This window comes from Ischnura elegans, chromosome 9 (assembly GCF_921293095.1).
Source record: "Ischnura elegans chromosome 9, ioIscEleg1.1, whole genome shotgun sequence".
Classification (NCBI taxonomy): domain Eukaryota; kingdom Metazoa; phylum Arthropoda; class Insecta; order Odonata; family Coenagrionidae; genus Ischnura; species Ischnura elegans.
In genome coordinates, this window is record NC_060254.1 from 78,671,897 (window position 1) to 78,693,376 (window position 21,480).

General features: G+C 37.8%; 1 protein-coding gene across 1 annotated transcript in view; it reads left to right on the forward strand.

The window, feature by feature from the left end:
- Positions 1–21,480, forward strand: part of LOC124164884 — an 889,966-nt gene that overhangs the window by 571,853 nt on the left and 296,633 nt on the right. Inside the window, exon 4 of the mRNA XM_046542109.1 lies at positions 13,019–13,072. Coding sequence (XP_046398065.1) covers positions 13,019–13,072 — 54 coding nt within the window. The remainder of the gene's footprint in view (positions 1–13,018; positions 13,073–21,480) is intronic.

Genomic DNA, 21,480 nt, shown 5'->3' on the forward strand with positions numbered 1-21,480 from the left:
TTTTTACATCAGTTGATACGTTGAGATATACTTTTTTACCACTAGCGCTGTCTTCCCTTGATGTTATATGGAAGAGAGTGAAAAATACCAGAAGTTAATCGCGATATCACTGCAAATAATTCCGATATCAATTTTAATGGATTGTGCTTTTGCAAAGCTCGAAGGGTGGTTCGTAATCACAGTTTATTTCAGATTTAAATGTAGTTTGAATTGTCCCTCCTTCCTAGACTACAGATAATACGCAAATTCCTTTTCCTAACTGTAGTAGTTGCAGTGCAGCTCAATTTGCCAATTCTTTGTCAAACCATTGAATTCTACTGCATAAGTACTCTAGGGAGAGCGAGGACATTATCATAATTCGTGAAAAATATTGTGTCTGCTAGTGTATATTAATTGTTTTCCATTTTATTTCGAATGTACGCACTGTAACTTTTTCATGCATATCTATTCAGTTGTATTTTTATCGAATACAAGAGCTGGCATATTTGGTTTCAAGGCCGCGGCCTTCCAATTTGCAAAGTCTGCGCAAGTTAACAAGAGTAGGGACTAATTGACGCAAATCGTGGTAAACCTTAGTAAGGAGAGAATTATGAAGTGATGCAGCTTCGGCATCGTTGCATAGAAAGGTTCTCCTTTAACTAGTTTCTGTCGTATACACCCGATCTACATCAAATAAATATGTCGAAAGTGTCGTTGAAAGGAATGGATATTTGAATATGATAGTTTATGCTCTAAAAAAAAAACAAAATTAGGCGACCCAGCATCCTGAATACTCCGATGATGTAGTTTCCAAGCAGCAATCAGTAGCATCATTCCAGGGACTTTGATGCCATCATCATTCGCCAAACATACTTTGACTTAGTTTAAGTATTCTAAAAGAGCTAGTGTCCTTCATCACTAAATGAATCCATACTGCCTTAGGCGCATCTAGGGGGGATCACGGGGGCACGTGCCCCCCTCCCCAGACCCTTAAAAAATATGCAACATTTTTAATACGGTCCCATTATCATTACGCTCGTTTTGTATTACGAGGTATCCCTGTGCCCCCGTCAGAACTAAATCCTGGATACGGCCTTGCTTGTGGCCCCCTCAGAAAAAATCCTGGATCTGCCCCTGCATACTGTTTTGCTGGAATAGTTGAATCTAGATTTCGAATTACTTCTCCAACTTTTATGATTCTTTCTGTGTGAATTTCATCAAATTTTGATATTGGAATAACAAGGAAAATAATGATTATGATAATAATTTACCACTTAAGAAAGAATCGATAAACACCGAGAAATCCCAACTTTATGTTTTGTGAGCTAAAACGAAAGCAATTGAAGAAAGTGAAATAACAAATATTACAGAAAAGATTATTTCCATTCATAAATTACCGGTTAAGGAAGGCTTACTTAACATAAACGTGATTAAATAAGTACGCTCTATTCCGGCGAAGGGAAATAAATTCGTTAATCATAGCTGATTTTTACACGCTTTTATTTAATTCACTCTGTCTGTTTGTTTGTATGTTTAGTTCATATCTTGCAATCAAAATTTCGACCACTTTCCGACTTCCAATCGATCTGAAACCTCACAGGAAGTCGTATTCCCGGTGACAATACAATATTTTACCACTTTCGAACATCTAAAGTGCGTATTTTGATCATAATAAACATATTAATTTTAAAAATGGAATTTTCTGCACGGCGGATGTTTTCGAAAAAAATACAACGAGGTGGGCTTTTATAGTTAAACAAAACTTATGAAAGTGGTCAAGTATACGATTGCAAGATGTGAAGACTAAAAAGTAGAAAATAAATACTTATTTAAAAAAACTTTTTAAAAAACACGTTTTTATTTCGCTTGGAACAAGTAATAAAAAAAATTTCAAAAAATGGATTAAAAAGTAAAAAATAAATTTTTATATGAATAGTTCAAAGAACCTGGGTAATCCATAATATTTTCACTAATAAATTTTTGAAATGATAATTCAAAGAACCTGGGTAATCTATAATGTTTTCACTAAAAATAAAAGCGTGGGGGCCTCACGGATATAAAATGTAATAGAAATTTTTTTATTATTATATTATATTATAATATATATATAAAATGTAATAGAAATTTTTTTATTATTATATTATATTATTAAAATTTAGTGGAGTAGTATTTTTATGTGATGGAGTAATATGTTATGGTGAGGCCGCCACGCTTTTATTTTTAGTGAAAACATTATAGATTACCCAGGTTCTTTGAATTATCATTTCAAAAATTTATTGGTGAAAATATTATGGATTACCCAGGTTCTTTGAACTATTCATATAAAAATTTATTTTTTACTTTTTAGTACATTTTTTGAAATATTTTTTTTATTACTTGTTCCAAGCGAAATAAAAGCGTGTTTTTTAAGTTTTTTTTAAAGAAGTATTTATTTTTATTTGAAGCATGTTAGGATGATTGATGTGCATAGTCAGTTAATTTTTTTGCATGAAGTTGAAAAAGGCACAAAAAAACCTTCAAACTTAGAACTTCCAACACCGAAACAGATGGCTTTCTCGGATATATTCTTCTTTTCAGAATTCTTTTCTTGGGATCAGTAGGCAGAAATTAAATGCTATCGACTTCTGCTCTTCTTTCACGTAATTTTTTCGGCGCATGTTGGCAATTGAAGAAGATGAAAAAAGCGGAGATTCAGGGACATTACAGTCAAGAAGTCGCTTTTCAACGTACTGATTATCGTTCCGATATTCTTCTTATAATCTATGCACAGTATTGACATGGTTCCACTTGACATATTCGACAATGTTGGCGTTATATTGCGGCGAAAAGAAAGGAAAATCTAGAAAAATTAGTGCATAAAATGTTGCAAGAATTTTTTCGACAAGTACCTAAATCTCACTTCTAGACAGGTCTCAATGCATTGTGCACTATCAATGATGTTTCGAAACATTTTATTTCGTCATCTTCTGTTGGTAAAATATGTATTAAAACTGACCGTGAATTAAAATTAAGTGAAGAAAGATCGGGTGCTTTTCCTGCGAATTGGCAAAATAAAAGCGGAAATACTGTGCCGATCGTCCAATTATTGAAGCAGAATGTCTAAAAAGGCAAATTTATTCCGATTGCAAAATTAGAGTTTCAAAAGAAAAACCGAGATCGCGCTGATCAAAAGTTGTGGGCCAGTGCCGATAGCTATTAAGTAATCGGAGGACGAAAATTGGCTCCAGCTAAAGGGAAGAAACCACATTCGCTATACAAGTATAAATACAAGCCACGGTCATGGCCTACGCATCATTCCCAGATGACGAGGAAAAAGTCAGACCTCGAAACGTCGAAGGAAATAGACACTCTCACCCGGCAAAATACCCGATAAAACCTCATTCTTGAATTAAAGTATTAGCCGAAATTTTCATGTGAATTTTAATTTACTAATATTTCATCAGACGAAGCCTAGAATATCTCTCTATTTGAAAATTATAGTAGAGTTGAAATACCCTTTTTGACTTAATCTAGTCATAAATAAAACAGCAAAAGCAGTTAAAATGTTTTTTCCATGAACGGTAGTAGTTTCATTTCGAACATGTTCAACCGATGCAGCGAATCATATGGAAGCAATAATGGAGAAATATTATAATTGTTTTGACTCTCCTACTCGATGTGAAATCACATTATTCCCTGGACTAGTTCTCCCTCGAAGCAGTATTTTGACTAGTCAAACAACTCCTTTTAAATAACGTAAACTAATAGTCACAGTTTGCATGGTGTATTAAACACATTATTACATGTTTTTTTTATCTCTTTGGTTTCATGATATTATACTTTTATCGAGTTTGTTTATCAAATTGGTGATATTTTCATTGTTGCTACGCTAAGTATTTTGTTTAAAATCTGTAAACATTAATTCAGGTTTGAACGACAATATAGTGAGCAATGCATTTATTCCGGTGTTCTTATTCAGCTGTTAGATTTTAATAAGCCTTAAGAGCCCTTACATATCAACTAGAAATGTTACAACATATACAACTTGATTCAAATCGGTTAATAATATGACAACAAAAAGAGTTAAAATACTTTTTCCGTAAAATTTAGTAGTCACAGTTTGCTCCTTGTCACCCAATTCAGCGAATCGTACAAAAGTAAGAATGGAGGAATTATTTGTTTCGGCTCTCCTAACCGAGGTGGAAGTCCCTATATTCCCTGGATCTTCCCCGGAGTACTATTTGGACTCCCACCTAAACACATCTCGTTCCACATCCTCCGACCCTTCGCCACCCGCATCTTACGTTACGTCGCCTTCTCTCCATCTGTCTGTCTGTTCCGCTGCGCCGACGCCCCGAGCTTCGGAGGATGGCGATTAAATTGCAAATTACTTCACAGGGAGCTAAGTGAAGCTCCCTCCATCTCGTGGTGGGGACGGGAAGAGAGTGGCTGGAGTAAGGAGACGCCTCGAGGGAAAAGGGTGCTGCTATGTTCCAATCCGAGCGTTCGAGAACCTCTTCGTCGCCCTGGGAGTTCGTCTTCGCCGGGAGGGTAGGGCGAGGAGGGGCTTGAGTGGGTCGCCCCAGAAGGATGATGGGTAGGGAGAGGTGGATTAGATTTGTGCTGGGATATGGATGGGGTTCGTTGGGAACTTACTTCACGCTTTGCGGAATCCTAACCCAGTCGCTGGGGTTGGATCGAGAGCTGGCTGAAAATGTGAAAATGCAGAAATTGTATATTATTATTGTTAACGTTCCTTAGCGTCTCGGAATGTTATTCTTTGAGAATGGAATGCAAAATTTCTGACAAACGCTTCGGTATGTTTTTATGCCTTCTTCAGTGCAATGAATGAATGTGATATATGATTTTACACTTTCCCGGCGAACAACTTTAGAAAAATCTTCTCGGGATACCGCGCGAGTTAGATTATTTAAGAGCGCCGACGCGCCATAAAACTCTTCCAGAGTTTTATGGCGATCGGATCATTTCTAGGATCGTTTAACCAAAGAGGCGATTGAAATAAAACTTGAAAATAAGAAAGTAAACAGAGACACCGGATTTTCGATCAGCAGCTCTTGGAATAGAACCCTTAAAAGAGTTATGCTTGCCAGAGCTAAGTCTACGCTGGTCCACGGCCTTCCGCGACAAGAATCGGATCTCGACCAAACCGGCCCCTCCTAACGCTGGGCTTCAACGGTCTTTTCGAATTTTCTATCAGTAGCCGTGAGAATGGGTAGCGAGTCGGTACCCGAAAACGTCGGCGCTCTTAAATAATCTAACCCGCGCGGTATCCCGAGAAGATTTTTCTAATGAATGTGATGCTTGAGCCATGAAAGGTTATTACATGATTTTCACAACAATAAATTTAAACTTAAATAAAAGCAATTCATTTGGGAGCTAATTAAAAAGAAGAAAATATGTCAATGAGATAGATGAAAAAATAGGATTTTCTCCTAATGTTTGCAACATATTATGGAGTAATATGAATGTTTTAGGCGTAGTAATTTTACCCTAGGTTGAGTTACAAAGTCCATAAAGTTGATAAAACGGCTAATTTTATGGTGCGCGGAGTCATTTATTGCACTCGCGTGTCTATATTTTTTTTATTTTTTGTAAAATAAAAAATAAATTACAATTGAGAATACTATTTCGTTTAAAATTACGTATTATTCATAAGTAAAACATGCACTAAAGTCCAGATATAAATTTTTAAAGTACAGTGGCACATCATTTTGACTCCGACTTTAGTGTTAAAGAGAGTGAAGAGAAATGATCCAAGTAAATATTTCCTCGGAGAAACCACGACAAATTGTGGAGTGTCTTCGGTTTAGGGTTTAACATCTTCCAGGTCGAGCGTAGTATTCTCGTTTCGAAATCTAGGGCTGAGAGGGGACGTCTGGAGCGGGTGACCCAATGGAATGGAGACGGCGAGCAATGCACATTCTGTGGGATTAGATTACGGAGTGGGGGAGAAGATTGAGATCTTCTCGTCTCGCAGAGTCCAGGACTAGGTGCTCTGGTGTCGCGGTTTGTCATTCCAAGAGGCGGCGCAGAAATGTATTCGTAAGAGTGAAGCGGTTTTATTCGGGGAAGAGTCATGAGTTACTTTTGCAATCCCCCTTCTTATCCACATCCGTAAAGTATTTAGCTCAAGTATAGTAGATTCCGTTTAATGAGTCCACCGGTTGCAGTGAAGTTTTCTCGGGTTTCACACCGGGTCAGGTCCTCCATTTCTCCTTCCAGCGTTTCGATGAACAACTCGCCCATCGTCTTCAGAGATTCAGGAATCCAATATTTGGATTGGAGAAATGGAGGACCTGACCCGGTGTGAATCCCGAGAAAACTTCACTGCAATTGTTCGCCGGGAAAAAAAAAACAAAAATTATAATAGTCCACCGGTTACTTGGGGCAGCCCCTTAATTGGGACAGATCTTGAAGAACAGAACCCAATAGATGAATATAGCAGAGTATTCTCCGCATAATTGGGACAGCATGCCGCTTTATTGGGCAATGAGTCGGCGACATAGACTCTATAATCGCGACAAAATTTAAATTTTTGTGTTTTCAGAATACTTTTTTTCCTCCTCTGATTTACTCTTATTTTTCACAAATGTTCCTATTCTTTCCCTATTTTGAAAGTTCTTTTTGTTATACTATCCGCAAGAGGATAGAACTTCTCTTTAATAAGACTTAGTAAAAGACATTCATTCAGCGTCGCCCGAGGCTGTAAAAAATATTTTTAACTAAATTGTTATAATTCTTAAAAATCATAATAAATTAACTATACTCGCTGATTTTTTTAATCAAATTAATAGTTTAATGAACTTATGTTGCATTATAAACATTATTTAGTCTTCTTGCTATCATTTCAACATTTGTTCATGCCAATATACAGCTGATAGATCGCCTAATCGGGACAGCCGCTTAATTGGGGCAAAAAGCACAAGTCCCGATATGCCCCAATTAACCGGAATCTACTGTATTAGTGTTTTATTCCTATTGGCCATGTGTTGTTAACGTGGAAGTAGGAGAGGATTCGTAAAATTCAATGCATGTCATCGGTCAATATCATCTTGAGTGAACAATCCATAGATTAGATCCTCTCCATCCCTCTCTCCTATTCGCTAGCCTTCAAAGTGACGTATTTCTTATCTTTTACACCCTGAATTCATCTGATGAATGTTTTCTTCACTTCTATACTTGTATTTTCAGCAATATATTTCACCGACTCACTCACATATACCTCCACTAGTTTTTTTACTAATGTAACTCAATTATTCTTCTTAATTAAACACGATGTTGTTGTCTCTTTTAACTTTTTATTATACTGCACTGGTAACTAGTCAGCAACTTTTTCTTACCCTTGACAACCCTTTGCTTATTTGTAAACTTCAACACCATTGATTTAAATTAACATATCGTTAAAATAATTACAATTAAGTTCAACATTTACGTGTAAAAGTAACTTAGTAACTAGATCATTTCGTGAAAGTTTACTCGGGATTTCCACCGGGTCAGGTTCTTCATCACGGCCGACGTTTCGATGAACGAGTTATCCATCGTCATCAGGGTATCGTCGTCTCAACCACTATGTAATTAATTACCAGACAATTTCTTGAGGTGTAGGTCTACAAATAAAATAATTCAATTTGCTAACAGTCCGGACATGATATATTCTTCCTCGTGGCTAAATTGAATTGAAATGTCGTGGATTATATAGGCATAAAGGCATTAAGTGTTTCTAGCGAGGATACTTCATGCCTCTTACACCTCTCCGCTATCTCAAGAGAACAAAGGAGGCGATGACCCATCTACCATCTCCCCCCACTCTTTGTACCCCAGCAACAGTCTTTCATTTGGATAAGAGATACTGCAACCTCATTATAATTTATTGCTCCATGAATTAATCCCTGAGGATATCATCTCTGTTCTTAATGTTGGTGCGCTGATGTATTTTCTTGATAAACCTACTCCGCAAGGTGCCAATTAAAAATACATGCTAGTAAGGGTGTACTTTTTCATGCTTAAATAAAATTCTATTTTTGACTTGCTTCTCCGTAAGTGGTGAAGAAATTTCTCTTAAAAGCGAATGGTAATATGTGTTCATATTTTGATCTTCATGCGAGTGCCCTTCGATCGAACTAATGAACGTTTTTAACGCTTTAGGGTTAATTTTAATAGCTGTCAAAAGAAATCAAATATCGTGTTCTGCTCAGAAATAATTAAATATTAATAGCAAAAAATATTCTTTATCATTATTACAAAATATACTTTTTTATGTTTCAAAGGAATCAAAACGAACACTCTCAAAAAGATTTTTTTACTATGAAATATAAAAATACTCTACATCAGTTATATGAAAAAATGTGTTTTAAGGTTTAAATAAAAAGTAACAAACTCTTACGTAAAGTGAATTTTTTGAAGATACTATGGAAGAAAAATGGGTAAAAAGCACTAATGCGGGTCTTCCATTAACAGCATGGTATTTATTTAAAGATTTGATGGAACTTGGTGCTAATTGATTGGGAATTCCATTAATTAAAATCGGTAAGTAAAAAAGTTTTAATATATATTGGTGCGGGATTGAGGAATTTGAGCTCACAATTTTCCGGCCTTGAGATAGCATACCACACAAAAGGATATTAAAAATTGACCTCAAGCTCATGTGGCACCCACTCCATTTATTGGGAGATTTTTTTGCTTATAGTAGATGTATATCCTCAAAAATCGCCTCAGTGGGCCTTTTTATATCGGTGGACAACGGAGAGTGGTGAACACACGTGTCATTGAGTTGAAATTGTCACGCAGGAGAGTCTCAATCTCGCGACCTTCAGTTTGTCAGGGTTTTACCCCACCAGTGACAATAACTCGAGCGGCCAACATGATTCCTTTGTGGCGTGATAACTTTGTCGGACTCGGGTAAGCCATCCACCCCAGAGCAGAGCCATCCAACGTGTCCTCCATTGACCCGGATTCCGGCGAACTCTCAGGCCGAGTGTCCGTCTGACAGGTGACATGGCCCTGCGTCTCTTGAACCATCGCCGCGGCGGGTCAAAGGTCTTTGAGGGCCTTGCTTCAGCGTACGGTCATCCGAACAGTGTGGACTGCTGGTTGCTATCGAAGAGGACGATCTGCATTTCTTTCGTTCGCCTATAATTCTATTGTTGCGTGCGGAGTAATCGATGTTCACAAAGCTCAAAACACGGGTATCTTTTCGAAAAAGCGAAGCTTGATTTTTTCAATTCTAGATCAGTTTGTGAAATAGAAGAAAAAATAGGAAAGTCGCTCAAATAAGCCACTAAGATGAGATTGAACTCTCTCTCTTTAACTAATGGCAAAATGCTTTCGTTATATAAGAAATAGAATAGAAATAGGAATTAAACTAATGGTTTCAGTCTTAACTGCGTCGAATCATTCCACTTTGGAAATTGAAAGAATTAACTTTGATAGGCTCACTAATATATTTGAAAAAGCACACCTCGGGTGTGAAAACTTAGTTACCTGACGATGTAACTATGTTATGAAACCCTGTTCGTACTTTTTCGAATAAATTAGTGAGCCTATCAAATTTTATTCTTTCATTTTCGAGAAATAGGCATATTTTATATGCTATGGGAAGAAATAAAATCCTTTGGAGAATGATAAACCTCACACAGAGCTAAAGATTTATAAGCTAATAAACTATGAGTAATAAAATGAGGAGAAATTAATTGCAATCTCTATATGAAATTTCAAAATACGTCTACTTTTCAATATAGATACGGTCCTAGGATATATGTACTTTATATCTCCTTCTTTCTCCACTCCATTCCAGTTCTTTAGCTTAATTGTGGTTATTCTAACTTGAAAATGAAGTTGTAAAATAATCCTCTCACATTCTCCTTTATTCCTTTTACGCCTACTTATGTAAAACTCGGATAGCTGAATCTGAAAACAGGCGTTTACTTTATATGACAGCTTTCATATATGCAAGATAATAATCACATAACTCCTCACATATTTATGCCAGAATAAACTACAATGCTACTTTGATGAAACTTCCAAAGCTCCACTTTTGATGAATTCAATGAAGCAAGATGCCGAACACCTGAATATATTAGTTCCTTTTTTTCTTGCGATGCATGAAATCCTCTGTATAAATTAAAAATGCAAACATATTTAGAATAAAGTCTTGCTCATTCCCTCAACGGTAATTGTGACATACCAAATGTATCATGTATTGTTTTCTTTCGTTATTATTATGTGCGTTAATCTTGCTATGGAATTAATTTCTCAGCTTTAAAATTGTGTACATAAAAATGTGCTCCTAAGGGGATATACCGACCCTGAATAATAATGTTCTTTCCTATTCTTTCTTACGTCATAAATTACGGTAATTCATGACGTAGAAAAGAAGAGGAAAGAACATTATTATTCACTTTTCATCCTTGGTTAGTGCGGTGGGTAAGTCGGCAGACAGCTTAGCCCTAATGTGAGGTCCTCGGGCGAAGCGTTGGATTCCCTTGGGTAATTAAAATTCTTCCAAGTCCAGGTTTCACTAAGAAAAGGAATTCGCCCACCTACTTAATGTATGTGAAATTATGACGGCTGTGATTTCACTTGTAAATTTAGCATCGTTTGGAAGTTTTCATATGGATTGCATTTATTTCTTCTCACTAGGATGTTTCACGTTTATTTTATTAGCTTCCGTGCTATTAGGGCCTATTGCCCATCAACGCATGTAATACTCTGCCATATGCCTCCTTTGTTGCTGTTTTGATGGGCCATTATACGATTAATTATGGTGTTTTTGGATTGTAGACCACTGGCAATCACACTCAAGTTTTTTTTTGTAAAACCATTTATGACTTTTATAATTAATTAATCCTGAATCAAAATTCTATCTGTAATTCTCCTTTAAAGTGCAATGCTCTTATAACTGATGAGTTGTGTGACAGAAAATAGTTTATTAATGATAGCTCACGCCCTTTTGGCTGGGAATATAGATGTAAAAAAATTGTAATAAATACCTAAAAATTGAAAAATGGAAATTGGGTGCCAAAAATTTGACAGGAATATTTTTTATCATCAATGTGCTGTTGTTACCAGATTTTTTAAAGCGTTGTTTTTTACTCTGTAGCTATTGATGAGCAGTAACTCAGAGAAGAGAGGAGAAAGTTGAATGACCCTTGGTATTTTCTCATAAAATACTACATTTTTGTTCATTATACACATTAATGATCTCTGCCCCCGCATTAGCAGTAAAATACGCTTATTTGCTGACGACGCTGTCATCTACCGCAAAATTAGTGATCACTCTGACTATGAAATTCTATCATCTGACCTAAACAACGTTCACTTGTGGAGCCAAGAGTGGGGACTCGAACTTAATCTGAGCAAATGCATGGCGTTACATTTCTTGCGGAATTCGTCCAACTCAAACCATGTTTATGCAGTGGATGGTATTAACATAAGGGCAACAGACGAAGTGAAATACCTGGGAGTTACGATAACCTCGAACCTCAGGTGGGGAACACATATGAAGAATATTTGCGGCATAGCCCTGAAGAAATTAGGATTCGTCAAGCGTATTGTGGGAAGATTTTCGGATGAGAAAGTGAAAGAAAGGTGCTATTTCGCTCTCGTCCGACCGCACCTTGAATATGCAGCGAGCGTATGGGATCCGGTGCAGAAAGACTTAATCCGCGAACTGAATAAAATACAAAGGAAGGCTGCGCGTTTCGTCAAAAACTGCTAAGGGCGTAAAGACAGCGTTACCCAGATGTTTAGCGAATTTGGCTGGGATCCATTGGAGACTCGGAGGCTGCGCGCTAGGCTTAGATTGCATGAACAATTGAGAATGGATATCTTTAAGAGCGACACAGAGAACGTAATATTAGAGCCACACTATATTTCCTGGTCCGATAGAAGCGAAAAATTAAGAGAGATGTTTTGCCGAACGGATAGATATGGGAATTCGTTTTTCCCCCGAACTATAAAGGACTTTAATAAACGCTAGTACCAACCTCGTTAGAGTACTTCATTTTTTTTTCTTTTTTTTTAAGTTGTAAACGGCTGGTGTCCTAACACCCCCTGCCACACGCCTTTTAGGCGGCTTGCGGGGTATTATATAGATGTAGATGTAGAATAACTAGGTGCCACATTGTGGCTGCATTTTCTTGCCGTTTGGTTTAATAGTAGTATAAATTTGTGTACTTAGATTTCATCCATATTTCGGCGAGTTATTCGACTACTTAATTAATATTAACGGTCATCCACCTCATTTTCCTCCATAAATACATCGCTTATCGATCGAAGCTCAATGCCCGGCAAATATCCTTAAAAAAACATCAGATGCTTAATTCGTATCGAGAAGTTTGTTTAAGTCATAATTATTCTACACTATTTTCAAAAATTCGCATGAATATTTATTAAAAATAGAATTTGTTGTGAATAACACTTGGAAAGAGTTCGTTCCATATTTATGTAACCCTTTCTAACCCAGAGCTGTTTCTGGGAGAAATCAAATTGCAAGATTTTTCAATTTGAAAACTTGAAAATTTTATACTCAAGGATAATTATCCTAGCAGCTAAATATTTCGTCATTAAAATTTACCCTACGAAATAATATTTAGTTTAGATATCTCCTAATTAGACCTGAAAGTTTAAACATTTTTGATGTAGCTTAGAAGCAACATTGGGTTATTAAGGGTTAACATATGTTCCCTGCCGCCGATTTTTAACGGATTCACCCATTGCGCCAAAGTGATATTCTTTTTTCTCTTACTTTACTTATTGGAACGTTTCCATTTGAGTTTTAGTATGCACTTGGCTACGCTCGCGGTGTTGGTCACGTCATATACGCGGCACCGAAGTAGCCGTGACCAATGGCGCGCTATGAGAGACCAAAAATGTTATTCCCTCTTCGGTTATTATGACCAAATTGGCGAGAATATGAAGTACGTGTTTAGGTCATTATGACCGAGGCGGCAGTGAACGAGTTAAAAGATTTTTTCTTTTTAATGGCTTATTTAAGGAAGTGGAATGTTACATGAAATTAATTATTTTATTTTTTCCTCAGGTCGCCCTGGAACTGTTGGACCTCTCGGCCCGCCGGGACCCGTGGGACCAAGGGGTAAGTACTCAATGGGGTGGTTTCCTATAATTTTTTTTTGCCTGAATCGAAAGATTATTACTCCTGGAGTACGTATTTCACGCTTTTAGATTTTTAAATGACAATATCTATTTTTCGCGATTAAATGAAAAGTGAAATTTTTCAAACACGCAAAAACGCGACGGCTACGTATGAATGCTGGGAAAAGCCCGTGTGACGTCAATCTGGTTCCCGCTGTCGCCGTGTGAGGTGACCTTGGGGTGAAGCTTTGATCGCTGATATGATGCAGGCTGCTAGCAGGTAGCAGAGTACCCTGGCTAAGCCAACCTGCTAGCAGGTCGCGCTTGGCTTAAATAAAGATTATCAATTTCAATTGTTTACACAAATCTTATCACTTGATTAATTAAGAATATAGTTCCGGAAATCGTAGGAATTAACTTTTTTTTAATCAGTGATTGTTATTTTAAAATTGGTTTCGCTGTTGCAATGTGCTCTAAAAACTACTTGCCTAGCCTCATGCAAGTTGTTTATTGAAGAATTAAGTAGCCTCTTCCAATTAGTGCTTCTTACTTGGGTGTGTTACTTTTACACATTAGTGGAGAATATCGTGTTATGAGAGGGTAAAAATTACTCATTTCGCTTTCCGGTCGTCAATTGACCCAGTTTTTTTGTTCCATTATCTTCAAGTCAATGGTCTAGATAGCAGAGGAGACTGCCATTCCTTCTTATTGTCCACACAAATCCGATTTATTGTAATCACCTGCAAAAAAAGCTTTGTTGATGGAAACTATTTCAATTAATTATTGTTTATATTTTTTATGGCCAACTTACTAATTTCGTAATGGCTGCTACTTTCTGTCATTTCTATCTTATTGCATTCTCTGACTGACTCCTCGAAAACTATTAAACATAATCATTTACAGGCGTCGAAAAAAAAACTTTATCGACAAGTATCACTATCACCCATGATAATAGAGTTGAGTGGAATTTTATTCAGTTTTATTTCTGTTAACTAAACATTATCAAAAAGTAACTCAGGTATGATAATTTATTATATTGCAACACTATAAAGTACAAAAAAACTTAATTTTGTGATGAGAAGTTATCCGCTCTCTACTTTCTATAAAATTTCGGCCAAAATTTTAATTCCACGGCTAGTTAAAAAAAAAACCTTTTCAATCAGAGCAAGTCTGATGTATAAGATGAGACTTAAACTGTCCCTCATGGCCACAGCTGCTAGCGATCACCCGTCAAACGGCGCCAATAACACCCAACGGGGCCCTAATTTGCACGCGCATGTCGTGTAATTACCGGTGACATCCTTTCAAACGCCAATTAATTTCATCTCCTGTTCCGATGGCGTCGGGATTTCGGAGACACTTAATTAGCGCGCAGAGGGGCCCTGACCTCAGCAGCAGGATGGGAGACGGTATTCCTCCCCCAAGGCCGTTGCAGACGCATCTCTTGACCTCTCACGGTCCGACTCGACACAGATTGATGTATCGCCAAGCTTCGGTAATGAATTGAATTTTTATTTTTATCTTTCTCTGAGAAAAGCCAATGGAATTGAGAAGAAAGAGAGTTTGGTCTTAAAAAGACAGGGAATTGATATCTTAAGAAGGAAAGAACACGGGAAATATTTTGCTGTCGGTGATAAATATTCTGAGTATTTGAAGTATCTCTTTGATTGAATTCGTAAAATCAATTCTGAAGCAAAAAATTTAATATGCAAGGTAAATGGAAAAATTGTGCTCTTCAACTATTTGAAAACATGGAGTCATAATGAAGTAGTTAGTATTTTTTACCTAGTAAATATAAATACGAATTTATCACTTACGGCTAGATTTTAGAAAAATAAATAAATCTCTTCAGTGGGTAAAGACTTTGTACCTTTCTTTAAAAACGCCAAACATACTGTTGTTTTGCCTTGAAAATCCAATGTAGAGACCAATTACAGCTTCAACACCAGTTAATCCCTTCACCCATGCGTTGGCGTGACGGTGTTCCTTTGAAATTCTGAAGAGGGCCACTTCGTCGCCGAAATAACGCGCATTTTTCATTTGCCCGCGTCCGCCTTCGAGTTTTCGGTTAAGACCACTCATTAAATCCTTGAGTAGGCTTTCGCGGTGCGGTGAGGATTCAGCAGACTGGTTTTTGGGTTTACTACCGCGTAGATTCATCTCTGCAGACGACAGTTTCGCCGGCATTGCAGCAGGCTTCTTCAGGTCAATGAAGTGACCTGAAGAAGCCTGCTGCAATGTCGGCGAAACTGTCGTCTGCAGGGATGAATCTACGCGGTAGTAACCCCGAAAACCAGTCTGCTGCGGCCACTCATTTTTTGAGCAGATTCTTCCAGAAATCAGGGCCTACATTTGTGTGAGTGCGTGTATGTTTTAATTGTGTTTTTGTGAATAGCCAGGCGTCCTCGCTAGGTCCCATCAGCCCCGTGATGGATCCCAAGTCGTGACCCCAACGCTCTAAGCAGGTCCTATCAGTTCCTTTACATTATACTTTCTGAATTTTTATACGCAAAACCCAATATGGGGGATATCCTGGTGGAGAGGCTGTACTTGTCACTGCCCTGTAATTCCCTGGTAAACAAGCACAGTAAGTTTGGTGTTCTTTACGAGTGGCATCAATTGTTTCCGCATACTGGAGAACTTCATTTATTTTTAGCCTAGCAGGTGATATTATATTCGACCGTCATTCTTCTTCGATGTTTGTTTGTAACCTCGATATGCATTGACGTCATTATTGATCTTGCATGTAGATATTTTTCACCTTTGACCCCTGCCTTTATCACCGGAAGCATTATTAATAATTAATAACCCCTCTCATCTTCTCACTGACTTCCCACCCACCATTTCCCTCACACTCCGCGCCATCTATCTCTTTGCATTTAAGAAAATTTACTTTTTATTACCTTCTTAATGATGCATTCGTTCGAGAAGCCACGATCAGTAAAAATGAAGCTTGTAATTTGTGAAGAAAATGTCTTTTCGTTTTAATTGGTTCCTCAAATTTAAAGATTGAAAACGTAAACGATAGGATAACAGCAGAGAGAAAGAGCAAAGCCATTTGCGATTCTTGGAAGTATGAAGCGTTTTGGCTGTGATTTCGTTTCGTGATAAATGCAATTAGGTTAACATGAGAAGTAATACTGAAGTGTACATATATCATGGGATTCAGCGAAAATGAGGAGGCTACCCTTTCGCGAGAGCTTGGGAAAGGGAATATTGGATGGGACTCCATAGCATTACAGTGTGTTGAGAAATTTACATTCATTATTGCTTTGTTTTGCTCGACGAATATGTTTTCTAAAATTGATAAACCTATGACGTTAGTTACATGGGAGCGTAACTATGTTAATTATGTGTGATTTTAATTCACCTTAGCTTTTGGGGTGAGCTTTACCCTCATCTATCCAAACCAACCTTCGGGTTGAATTCCTGAGTGAGGAAGTGAATAGGCTTAAGCGTTATTTCATCATTCTTTAGCTATCATAATTTATTTTTTAGTTCATTGCGACCTAGCACGAAGATAAAATACTATATTATACATGCTATGAGTTACATTATTCTGTTGAATAATGCAACTAACATTATGCAGCTTTTCAGGTCAAATACAGCATATATTCTATTAATTATAATATTCTGTTGTATTCAGAAACGATCAAATGCACGTCAATCTTCTTTCTAAGCTTAAATTTCAATTCTTAACTAAATGGTGTCTTATTTTACCAATGGCTAGCACACAGATGAAATCAAGTGTTTTTCCTTATATTTATATTTGCGCTAAAAGCTATATCTACTGTAACCACAGCTATTTATAAACATCAATCGCCATGAGAAAATAATCTTTTTTCTCTCATGCCAACTATTTATATTTCACCCCGATTCACGCGGCAGGCTTTGAAATATTTCGCGGCTGTTTATGTCAACAACTTCCATCATTGTCAGGCTCTACCTCAAAGTATCAAAATATCAAGAAATATTGGATGAGTGATCATTGTGTTGCGAAATGGTTCGCACAGCAAATGAAACAAGTGAACTTTGATTAATGCATTTCATAGCACTTCTGTGCGATGATTAAATACAGTGGACGGGGTATTTTGATGCCCGCTAAGACGTAAATACTCTAAATGTTTGCAATTATACCCTCCTTATTAAAGAAGACGTGGTGGGTGTGAATGGAAACGTCAGCGCCACCTGCTCCCAGGATGGGATTTTATTTCCCACATTTTCTCGGAAGGCTCTCATTCCTGGAATAGCGGGGCGCGATCCGCTTCGTCCCAGAATGCATTTCGTCCACGGCCTGGATTCCGTCCCTTATTTATATACATGCAATTTCATTCTCGTCGGTATGCGAGACCTTGCCTCAATCTCGCGGTCTTGAAGCCTATTTGACCTCCATTGCTTTCCATCGTCACCAAATGCCTCGCTCTCATATTCAATTCACGATTTCTTTCTTCCTGGAATGAATGAATGGGTGAACTTTATTAAGCTTTGGATTTTACCATTATATTAAAATCAAATACTACAACAACTTCTGCTTTAACTATAGATATACATATCTGGCACGATTCTCTTGGCAATAAGAACCAAAAATATAACGCAATGTAACAAAATGAAAAACGTCCAGTTACGTACAGGAGGTGGAGAAAGCTCAGTCAATAATTTCCCTGATAATTTTTTAATAACATACCTACCAAAAAATACATTTAATTTATTGACGTAAGTGACCACCAAGGAAATATTTAATTAGCTTTTCTGTGAAAATAGACGTAGAAGAATAATTTTCCATTGACGAAACATGTTTAGTAATAGTTGTGATTTCTGGCTGTGATTTCTCTCCTAATCTTATTTGCAGTGACCTCTAATCACTCATGTTTCTCTCCTTTTATACTTGCTTTTTTTCTACACTGATTTTGTGGAATTTACATGTAAACCTGCCGGTAATTTTTGGGTAGCATGGTTGCAAAGTGAGTGGGAAAGTTCTAACACCGATCGAAGGGTCTAGGTTCGAATCTCGGATGAAACATTTGCAATACAAGTTTAAAAGTCCTCCAAGTATGATCAGGCCCAAGACAAGGAGCTATACCCTCCGCCCCTGAGCATACCAAGCGAGAGGCAGGGGGGCGGCTGCCCTCTAGAATCAAAAATCGCAGTCTTTAAGCAAAATCAGTACTGAATTGAAACGAAAGTATTAAAAGAAAATTTCTTAAAACCCACGAAAAATGTTATGTATTAGAATAAGGTATGAAAATAAAATAAAGCTATTTTTTCAAGGATATAATCTCATAAATCCCATGGCTTTCCCCACCCTAGACCATGACTTAGTTATGATCCTGGGTACGCCCTAACCTCCGCCAACTGGCTGTGTGTATATCACACTCACGGTCTGAGTGAGTCCTGGGTGTGCTCTACCCTCAAACCAATCTTAAGATTGAATTTCAGAGAGTTAGCGAAATTTTGAATACAAAATGACTCTATTTTTATGCAAATTATGTATCTACTTGATAAGTATTTAATTACTCAATGCTATCAGCCAATTCTATACAATCGTTCTTGCTCTTTATTAACGTAGATAGGCCATTTCGGGTTGTAAGAACTTTGTGTGTGATTCGTAACCGTATTGATATCTACTAATACCATAGCCTTTTGTACAATGAAGAGGGCGAATCACTACCGCTCAATTGTTTTTTTTTCGCGACCTCTTTTGAGAAGTTGTCGTCCTGGCATTTTCAGAGCATGCGTAGTAGACTCGTCATAGTTTACGTGAATGCTTATTCACATAACAGTGTTCACTATTACAAATGCACCAAACTCAGCGCACAGTAACAGCATAATAGGAATCCTTTTAACCAAACATTAATGGATATGCAAAAGGTGCTTGTCAAATTAATCCCCAGCGAAGAGTTTTAAAATACGTCCAATATGAATAGTCATCGCCGTTCACACGGCAGGATTGAAATATTCCGCTTGGATGGTAGGTTGGGGAATATAAAAAGGGGTAAAAATATTATTAGTAATTCAGAACCAATATTGAAATACTCTGGTATGGTATTTGGAGGAGGCGACCAACAGCTGAGGTCATTTGCGCCATGGGGGATGGGTGGAGAGAAACCTGGCGTCGGCATTAGCCAGCTCTTAACGAAAGGTGCCAAGGGGACCACGGGTTAACGTCCCACCCGACGGACGGAGTGTTGCGCTTGAAATGTCCTCCACACAACATTCAAGCAGGGATCGAGCAGTCTCTGAAAATTCTCTGCCACTGACGGGATTTGAGCCCCAGCCCGCCGGGTGGGAAGCCAACACTCTAACCACCACACGAACCCGATCCCTTGAAATACTCTCATGTCCCGAGCTATCCCATCTCGAGATATAGGCATTGATTATTATTATCTGAGGACTCATTGAATACATTCAATATAACGAACATATCCCGCTTGAACGGTCGTGTTATGCCGTATTTAGCGACGTTTAACTTGTTTTATCTTTCGCTATCCCATTAAAATCAACATAGATCATAAGGTAGACCCCAAAGGGACTGCAAAGAGGTGATCCAATTGCATCCTATGAAAGGCTGATTTCTGTTGCCACTTCGATCGCATTTCAATCGGCTTTCAAAAATGTCCGCGGCGCGGTGATGAGTGCTACGCGATCCACTTTTGTCCAATATTTAGCTCTGTAATGTTGTTAATTGCGAGGAATAGCATTGGGAAGCTATGAATTTGATAAATAACATCGCCATGAGTGTAAATCTCGGTTGATACCCTACATTAGGCCTTATTTTTGCCGTGAAACTCGGGTATTTGTTTTGTCTGTCTGACTGGTGAACCTATCTAAATGCGCTGTGGTGACAGTACATTGAGAGGTTGACTTGAAGATCCTCTTTTATAATATTCGAGGTAGACGCGCTCCAATAGAGTACACCATTATGAGCAATACAATGGTAAGCAGCGATAAGTCTATTTCGTAGTTATTAAAAGGCAATCTTGAGGACTTTATATATATTCTTAGATATGTTTTGTGCTAAAGTTAAGCGCGGACTTGAAGCAAACGGCACTTGTGAGCTATCCCCACCGCGAATTTTATTTTCTCACGTTTTTCATACGTTTTTTGTTCTGAGGCATCTTGAAGCCTACGGTGGGCATTTTCCATCACCTGTATGGGGACTTGTGTGATTCACGATCGGTGACGGCTTTACATTCGATTAAGAGGGTGCAGACAGAGGGACATCATGACGGTCGTCTGTGCAATATGTTTGTGTACGTTATACGGCTTTTGAAGTGCGAGTCGTCGGATGAGCTCCTGATTTAACGTCCCAATTAACGATACCATGTTTATCTTCGGATCAGCGATGACATTAGTGGATGAGGCAAAACACGAAGCCATATGACCTATTTCTTTTCAACACGCTCCGCCGATGTCGTTTTCGCGATATGTATTCGCGGAGCGAGAGGAGGAGGGAAGCTCGTTAACATCCCGACAGAGTGTGTTCCGACCTCGTGGACCTGTTGAGCGGAAACAAAACACTGCTGGAAAGCGAATACCTGAAGCTTGGAGTTATTTTACACCAACCCCCTCGGAGATATTATGAAGAAAAGGGGGCCAGTAGTAGAAATGTTGTGCACTTTAGGGTGTAACGTTTGACATTTAAAAAATCTTGTTTATTGGTGATTGTTTTTCGGGTTTATTCCGCGTTGACTCGGACAAAATTACTCATATTTTGTTGACGCGTTGACACGTATTTTATCCGCAAAATATGAGTCAACGCGGAATGAGCCCGAAAAACAATCACCAATCAACTCACCGCGGAAGCCTCCGTAATAATTTTACTCTTGTTTATTGTTGTCAGGGAGTTGTTGATAAAGAAGGGTAGGGAATTGCTGGAATGTAATCAAGAGCGAACGTTGCTAAAAGGAATGGGGAAAGAAAAAAAAACTTAAATTTGAGGAAAATAAAGAGACTGTTTTGGAAAAAAACGATCATCTGACGTTACAAGGGAAATGTATTGCCCACTTTAGATTCCTTTATTGATTATTTTCCACCATTTAGAAGATCGCTGACGCCCCCAAACAAAAATTCTCCAAGTACAAGGTGACCCATAGAAAGTAAATTTTCATTTGCGTGGTGTATATTGAATTACGCCATTTTCTACCTTGTTTCAAACAATGGGAGTACTACCTCACATATGGTATTTTGAAAATTATGGCCTTCCATTACGAATACTAATGTATCAATTGTAATCGCTCTTAGTAAAATTAATTATCATTAATTTTAATCCCTAAAACCTTGCACGCTTAATGGAAATGGTGACTCATCCATATTTTCCTCTTTTTTAACCCCTAAAAATATATGGAATCCCGGGGGTTTTCTAACTTTGACTCATTCACTACTGATATAACTTGGTTAGGCATTTTTTAT